Source organism: Pleurodeles waltl, chromosome 3_1, assembly GCF_031143425.1.
Source record: "Pleurodeles waltl isolate 20211129_DDA chromosome 3_1, aPleWal1.hap1.20221129, whole genome shotgun sequence".
In the NCBI taxonomy this organism is placed as follows: Eukaryota; Metazoa; Chordata; class Amphibia; order Caudata; family Salamandridae; genus Pleurodeles; species Pleurodeles waltl.
Genome location: NC_090440.1, coordinates 2,109,081 through 2,117,446, shown reverse-complemented (window position 1 = coordinate 2,117,446; position 8,366 = coordinate 2,109,081). Strand labels below are relative to the sequence as shown.

The window sequence follows — 8,366 nt, the reverse complement described above, 5'->3', positions numbered from 1 at the left end:
CACCCAGGGATGAAAGGCCTTTGTTTCTCTGCTTTATTCTGATTGATTAGTATACTTGCACTATGTTTATAATCTGAAGTATTCTGCTCATTTATATTTGCTTTTTCCTTGAACGTCTTAATGTGCAATGCCGCGTTCCCATCGGTGAACTCTTTGCTCATATATAAATAGATGCTCTTTGTTGCTATTTTTCACTCTACTTTGTTGATGTGCCAAATGCATATATTTTATTGAAAATCTATTAAAGTTATGTTAATTATTGGCGTGTGGTTCTTCATTGAGCATCCTTACTGACTTATATCGAACAGATCAGGTGTCAATCAATCACCTGGATAAGACACCTTCCCTCTCACACTGGCGTAGGGCAGTGCGGCAAGAAGCCTTGAGGTGCTGCCTAATGCCAACTCTTCATAGATAAGCCTCCTAGATCTTTACCAATCTATACATGTCTTTCGCCATTCTTACCGAATGATAAACTCATAGTCTGGCGACTAAGCGGCTGATCTGGCGCTTGTCTTGTGGCTAAAATTGTAAACATACGTGTAATGTAACAATCTGAAATGTAAGGTCACTGTGTAAGGAAGTGTGTAAACCTTCAATTGATATACACAGTTGTTTTGTCTCCACCAATGTTCTGCGATCGCTGCCACACTTCCAGGTTTGCACTATAGAGAAAGGAAAAAACACAGAGGTCAGACGCACGTGCATCTCCAGTCGCACAGTCCCTACGGCCAAATCATTTACTTCCATTTTTCTTCCGGAGTTCATTATCCATAATACTCGTATTATATGGAAATACGCTGCACAAGTTATGAGGATCTGCCACTGTCATTTATTCTGGTTGTTCTTTCTGCTGTAACTCTAGTACTGTGGGAAAAGGCACAGTGAATTATTGAAAGGCAGGCTCCGGAAAGGGATTATGTATGGGTAAGCATTTCATCAAGAAACAGTATGTGACCTTACAATTGTAATGCAGAACTACAGAGATTTGGGTCCAAGCAAGTAAATGTAACTTGTTTTGCTTTAGAAAGCCTTGTGAAAAGCAGATGGGGTGGATAACTGGGTGAGAATTTATGGAAGATTAAATCAAGATTGCGTTGCCAACAATCAAGACTAGACTCATCCCACGCCAGTTGAGGGGAGATCACCCAGCACCTCAAAGGCCCTCACACCTGCCTCACCAAATGAGTGCTAAAAATCGGGCATGTGCAGCAGGTCAGCTACGACTGTTTTCCTGACAAAGCATAAAGGCAGGCCTTTCTGAGAGCTTTGTGCCCAACGGGAGGCAGTTATTAATATTATGTATCTTGAACAGGGTAAGGCTACACAACCTGACTGTTAAAGATGAGAATGTCTGATTAGGACCACACGGTCACTCTTACAGACGACGCACTCTCCTGCCACGGGCTGTCTGCTTTATACTTTAAAGAACACTTCACAAAATGATCAACTTAGTACAATGCTAACTCTGGGGGCCCAATTTAGAAATTGGCAGACAGAGTAAGGACAGTCAGGACAGGCCAAAATGAGTGTTCAATGCCTGGATATGCGTGAACCACCATCATGGCAATTCAACTAAGCCACTGAAAAGTTTGCTGTGCATCCATCATTGGTAATGGACGCTTACACCAAACTTTGGAAAGTTTTATTTTCCAAAAACAAACTACCAAAGCGGGAGTTTGTTTTAGAACAATGTAAAACTAATCGCAGCCACACCAAGGGAGTTTTCACCCATAGTACGGGGCCATTTTTTTTTTTTTACTTTTACTGTCTCTCACCACCAGGTTTTCCCTGATGGTGATGGACAGCAAAGAATAATAAAAACAATCCACCTCTAAATTGGGCAGATGCCTTACCTCTGAAGCCGACCTCTGTTGGGCCGTCAGAGGAGAATGTCGGCGACTGAGGTGGAGTATGCTCTATCATAGAAAAACTGTTGATCTGCCCAGCTGTAGATTGGGTGAACAGATCGAGAGTTTAGCAGAGAGGGTGCTCCATCACAGTTACAATGGCGTACTCTCTCTGCCAAAGTCTAAATCAGGCCATAAATATGCAAAGACAATTCTAGAGGGTTAAATGAAACATTTTTAAAGACAAAGCATAACTACTGTAAACAGACGGGTACAAACTAAACAAGTGTGCCTTGGTCTCCTTTTCCCACAAAGCCACAGGAGTTGTCCTTTGGGTGTGCTGGCTATCAGCGCAGGCATGTTCCATGAAGTGGAATAGGCTCAGTCTTGAACTGGGGCTATCCCTCATTTCCCTCCACTGACATAGATTGTATACATTAGGCCGAGACGCACCTTTTCGCTCATAGAAAATGTCTACACTTTTTCTGATGTGTATTAAGATTGTGCTTGAGACTAAAGCTTTTCCCACACCCACTACACTGATATGGCCGCTCGCCTGTATGTATTCTCTGATGGGCACCGAGCGTTCTCTTGCGAATGAAACTTTTCCCACACTCAGTGCACTGATAAGGCCTTTGTCCTGTGTGTGTTCGCTGATGTTCAATGTAGTTTTCCTTGTGCTTGAAGGTTTTTTCACATTCAGTACATTGAAATGGTCTTTCCACCGAAAGGGTTGTCTTGTGTTCAACAAGGGACCCCTTCCTCCTGAAGCATTTGTCACAGTCGGCACCACTGGACTCGTCAGCATGTGTGCACTCGTGTCCAAGAGGGTGCTTCATTGCGAATGCCCTCTCTACCTCGTAATGGTGGTGTGATTTCCGGTATTTCTGTGTCTTTGATTGGTATGTAAGAATATTTTCAGCATTCATGCCACTATTTTGTGCACTATGAAAATTGGATGCCCCGTCTCGAGGGTGCCTTTTGTTTACTTGATGACTAGAGCCACATTCATGCTGGGTGATTTTCTCCACTTCGAAATCCAGATTTATTTCTGGCTGAATGTAACTTTTAGACTGCGGTCCCATAGTGCCTTCTTGTCCACATAACACTTTGAATTCTCCAGTTTTTTCAGCAGATACGACTGCGCAGCTCACGTTAATGTCTGTGGTTACGCTTCCATCAACTGTGGGATTGAAACATTTTAAGTCAATCTGTGTCCAGATCTTTACATGTATACAGAACAGAAATATTAGCACATATGACATGTTTAAACTGTGCACAAAAGCCCTGTTTTCACAACAGTGATCTGGGACTACCCTATGTTTTAACAGGACTGACAGGAACAAATGTTAGGCCTAGCCAAGATTCGCTGATGTGGCCTCGATGGTATGGCCTGGATTTCCACACAAAAGCATTACACTGTGACCAGAGAACAGTGGGTTTCTGTGAGATATATCCTTCCCATGGAGCGCCAACACAGTGCCTGATGTACAAGCCATTCTTTTCATTCGACTTTTTCTTACAGCACTGGGACAGTGGGACCCAGCATCACTCTAGGAGGAACACACGCAAGACAGTTTTTCATGACAACTATTTAAATGATGTTCACTGTATGGCAAATATGTCTTACGTCGAGATCCTGAAAATCTGGCATGGGTCCGGCCTTCCTGGAACTACATGGACACATATCGCAGCGGGATCATACCACCTGCTGTGGACACCGGAAGCAGCACCAGACACAGAGGGACCAGGTTTCGGAACCAAAAATAGGGCCAGAGCTCAGACAAGGAAGCAGGACTACAGAGATGCCCACTTAACAAGTAACATGTACTAGACATGCATGTATGTGCCAATCACACAGGCAAAATACAACTGCTTGTTTGTGATCAGGGCTGGGTACGTGATCCCGGCCAGGGTGAGGCCATCTGACCTGCTCTTCCTTTGCTATTTTTTCTACCAATAGCACAATCGGTCTACAAGTATAACAAACTATTTTGAAATGCCATGTGAAATGAGACAGGCACCAAAGGTTTGGCATGTTGTGTTGCTTACACTCAGCTGGCAGCACGAGTGGAGCAGGAGGTGGAGGAGGAGCAAGAGGGGGAGGAAAAGATGGAGCAGGAGGAGGAGCACAAGTGGAACAGGAGGAGCAGGAGGTGGAGGAGGAGCAAGAGGTGGAGGAGGAGCAAGAGGGGGAGGAAAAGATGGAACAGGAGGAGGAGCATGAGTGGAACAAGGAGGAGGATCAGGAGGAGGACCAGGAGGTGGAGCAAGAGTTGGAGGAAAAGATGGAGCAGGAGGAGGAGCACAAGTGGAACAGGAGGAGCAGGAGGTGGAGGAGGAGCAGGAGGTGGAGGAGGAGCAAGAGGGGGAGGAAAAGATGGAGCAGGAGGAGGAGCACAAGTGGAACAGGAGGAGCAGGAGGTGGAGGAAGAGCAGGAGGAGGGGAGAAGGAGAAGGAGCGGGAGAAGGAGGAGGAGCAGGAACAGGAGGAGCAGGAGGTGGAGGAGGAGCAAGAGGGGGAGGAAAAGATGGAGCAGGAGGAGGAGCACGAGTGGAACAAGAGGAGCATGAGTGGAGCAGGAGGAGGGGGAGCAGGAGGAGGAGCAAGGAGGTGGAGGAAGAGCAGGAGGAGGGGAGAAGGAGGAGGAGCGGGAGAAGGAGGAGGAGCAGGAACAGGAGGAGCAGGAGGTGGAGGAAGAGCAGGAGGAGGGGAGAAGGAGGAGGGGAGAAGGAGGAGGAGCGGGAGAAGGAGGAGGAGCGGGAGAAGGAGGAGGAGCAGGAACAGGAGGAGCAGGAGGTGGAGGAAGAGCAGGAGGAGGGGAGAAGGAGGAGGAGCGGGAGAAGGAGGAGAAGCAGGAGGTGGAAGGGGAGAAGGAGGAGGAGCGGGAGAAGGAGGAGGAGCAGGAACAGGAGGAGCAGGAGGTGGAGGAAGAGCAGGAGGAGGGGAGAAGGAGGAGGAGCGGGAGAAGGAGGAGGAGCGGGAGAAGGAGGAGGAGCAGGAGGTGGAGGAGGAGCAGGAGGTGGAGGAGGAGCAAGAGGGGGAGGAAAAGATGGAGCAGGAGGAGGAGCACGAGTGGAACAAGAGGAGCATGAGTGGAGCAGGAGGAGGGGGAGCAGGAGGAGGACCAGGAGGTGGAGGAGGAGCAAGGAGGTGGAGGAAAGATGGAGCAGGATGAGGAGCACGAGTGGAACAGGAGGAGCACGAGAGGAGCAGGAGGTGGAGGAGGAGGAGCAGGAGTGGAGCAGGAGGAGGGGAGAAGGAGGAGGAGCAGGAACAGAAGGAGCAGGAGGTGGAGCAAGATGGGGAGGAAAAGATGGAGCAGGAGGAGGAGCACGAGTGGAACAGAAGGAGCACAAGTGGAGCAGGAGGTGGTGGAGGACTAGGGGGAGAAGGAGGACCAGGAGGTGGAGGAGGAGCAAGAGGTGGAGGAAAAGATGGAGCAGGAGGAGCACCACGAGTGGAGCAGGAGGAGGAGCACGAGTGGAGGAGGAGCACGAGGTGGAGGAGGATGAGCAGGAACAGGTGGAGCAGGAGGTGGAGGAAAAGATGGAGCAGGAGCACGAGTGGAACAGGAGGAGGAGCAGGAACAAGAGGTGGAGTAGGAGTGGGAGGGGGAGGAAAAGATGGAGCAGGAGGAGCACGAGTGGAGCTGGAGGAGCACAAGTGGAGCAGGAGGTGGAGGAGGACTAGGGGGAGAAGAAGGGGGAGGTGGAGAAGGAGCAGGTGGTGGAGGGGGAGCAGGAGGAATAGGAGTAGGACCAGGAGGTGGAGCACGAGTGGAACAGGAGGAGCATGAGTAGAGCAGGAGGTGAAGGAGGAGCAGGAGTGGAGCAGGAGGAGGAGCTGGAGGAGGGGGAGAAGGGGCAGGTGCTGGAGGAGAAGCAGGAGGACCAGGAGGTGGAAGAGGAGCAAGAGGTGGAGGAGGAGCAGGAGGTGGAGGACGAGTGGAGCAGGAGCAGAGGTGGAGGAGGAGCTGGAGGAGTGGGGAGAAGGAGGTGGAGGAGGAGCAAGAGGAGGGAGAGAAGCAAGAGGAGGAGCAGGAGGAGGAAGGAGAGAAGCAGGAGGCGAAGCAGGCAGAGGAGGAGCAGGACGAGGAGGTGGAGTGGAGCAGAATAAGGTAAAGGAGGAGGGAGGAGCAGGAGTGGGGAAGGAAAAGACCGGGAGGAGGAGAAAGAGCAGACATAAATCATCATTCGGTATCCGTGACGGAGTCTTTTCCAAGAGATTACAGGAGCACAGAACAGACAATAGCATGAAGTACTTCTTTTGAGATCAGATGCAGAGCTTCAAGGTGGGGGGGAGATGTGCACTATCATTTACTCACATGCATGTCTGATGTGGTCATCTGCTTTCTTCGAGAGCTGGGGGCCCTTGCTATCGGTATCATCCTCTTGTTTAACCAGGAATGAAGTCACTAGAACAAAAAACACAGGGTGTCTCATGAGTAAATACAGAGTGGTACACTCCTTGTGCACAAACCTACATACAACAAGGCTGCAGATCACCCCAGTCCTATTTCTCTAGCATATGAGCTACTCCCACACGCCACTACTGCTTTAAGTAAAATCCTGCTGTAGTCCTTTAAGCATCTCCTCGTTCCTGGCTGGGCTATAATAAAAAGAAAGAACTCTGATTGTGCCATGTGAATGAAACAGCAATGGATTTATTCAGTTTATTAGGAACAAGCCCTGTAAATGTGATTTTAAACTATACGGTAGCCTATTCTGTAAATATCATATTTCCCACAGAGGGAAGAGAGGCCAAGGGTGCTGGGGGGGGGGGGGGGGGGAGCACACAAGATCCACAGAAAATAAAGACAAATCAGTGCAGCTGATAGAAGTAGCTCCTATTGCTTTTCCACATTATTTGCGCAGAGCAGGGTTATTAAAACAAGTAATTTCGATGGAATCTGGAAACAGTCAACACATTCACTTTTCATATCTGCGCCTGAGTCTGGTTTACAGAATTAAAATGTGTCAAAGGATTAGGGTGCGGCTCCCGAAGCGCTAAATACACCCAGCAGAGCCAGTGGTTTGTTTCACTCTGTAGAGGAGGTGCAGAATCTGTCTGTCTGCCGCCTCCTGTATCATTTGACATTTAATTTTCAGTTTTGCTGCGACCTCTAGATGCAGGGCAGTGCAGTTATCGAGTCTGGCGGTGACCAACGCATGAAAAAGCCTTTAGTTGGAAGTAGCATGATTTCATGACATATTTAGAAGTGAATCCAAACTCACACAGAGGTTTTTGACACTTTAACAGATTTGGTTTATGGCAAAGTGAAGAAGGCCAGAGTGCATGGTTTACACCAGCTAGCTGTTGATCAGGGGATACAATTTCCGTTTTTCCCCCTTTCAATTGAAGATTATTTTGGGTCATTAAAGGCTGAACATTTAACATGCAGTTGTATGAATTTTCAGCGCTTGTGCTAGGGTTCCCATCGACCACAAATACAAATCTATAAATCATCAGCATACATAACACCAGTAAAGCCCAAAAGAATGTGCCAGATGGGTAATGGGGCTGGTGTGTAGCCATTTTATGTATAGCTCCATGCACGTTGGTTTAACATACTAGGCCGCTGTGCACTTTGCCCTAGATATATTTTATTCAGCTTCGCATTGTTATTTTACAATAACCAGTTTGTACGGTCTTGTTTTAATTTCTTCCCTCACACTGTTTAGCTTAGTTCACCACTGTGTTCTCAAATAATGCATTCTTGATCGCCCTGTGCTTCAGTCAAGGCTACAGTCTGGTACAATGCCGGTAAACGTGGTAGAGGTTTAGTCTCCAGCATTCGTAGAAAATACACATCCTTACGTAGGGACGTTTTCTTAGAACATCTGCGTGTTAGTTATAAAAACACTTTATAGTCCTAGTACACGCCAAGAGGGAGATTCCAGCCAGGAACCCACAACTGTATGCCCCGTTGCAGATGCTAATGCAGATTACAGGCCTTTGCTCAGGTATGAGGGTTGATGTCCTCCCGGGGGAACCTGAAAGGCAGGCTTAGAGCTTCACAGGCTGTGCACAGAATATAACTTAGAGAGAGAATAATCTAGCGGCACTATGATAGCCTTATTCTTGTGCCTCACTCTCATCGTTACTATTTTAATATTACTGTGTTGTGTAGTTCTGGTTATTGCAGCTCATACTTTGCTATCTAGAATGCAGTCGTTTTATTAAACCAATCTTTAGAACTTACACTGCCTTTAGTGTCATTCACATATGAGACTGTACTGTGAATGAGCGAACCGGTTGTGACCTGAGTGACCACGACTTCCCTGAGAAGTACTGATACGTCATGCGCTCCGCTGCCCAACTGTCTCTGCCATTTGGGGGAGATGAGGCACTGTTAGTTAGCCAGAGCAAAACCCGGATTCGGAGTGACAAGCGTCATCCACCGTGGGTCAGACTCAGTCCCCCACATCGTGGACGATCTTGCTGCTCAAAATCCAGTAGTCTCATGAAGATAACGAGAGCCTACGCGACATGGCGCCGCAAACGTTTGCTCA

General features: G+C 48.2%; 1 protein-coding gene across 6 annotated transcripts in view; it reads right to left on the bottom strand.

The window, feature by feature from the left end:
• Positions 1–809: 809 nt before the first annotated feature.
• Positions 810–8,366, bottom strand: part of LOC138283660 (zinc finger protein 554-like) — a 55,497-nt gene continuing 47,940 nt past the window's right edge. For all 6 annotated transcript variants that reach the window (XM_069221596.1, XM_069221597.1, XM_069221594.1 and 3 more), the window contains 2 exons: positions 6,179–6,268; positions 810–3,033 (listed from right to left, as the gene is read on the bottom strand). In XM_069221596.1, coding sequence (XP_069077697.1) covers positions 2,312–3,033; positions 6,179–6,268 — 812 coding nt within the window. In that variant the 3' untranslated portion in view covers positions 810–2,311. The remainder of the gene's footprint in view (positions 3,034–6,178; positions 6,269–8,366) is intronic.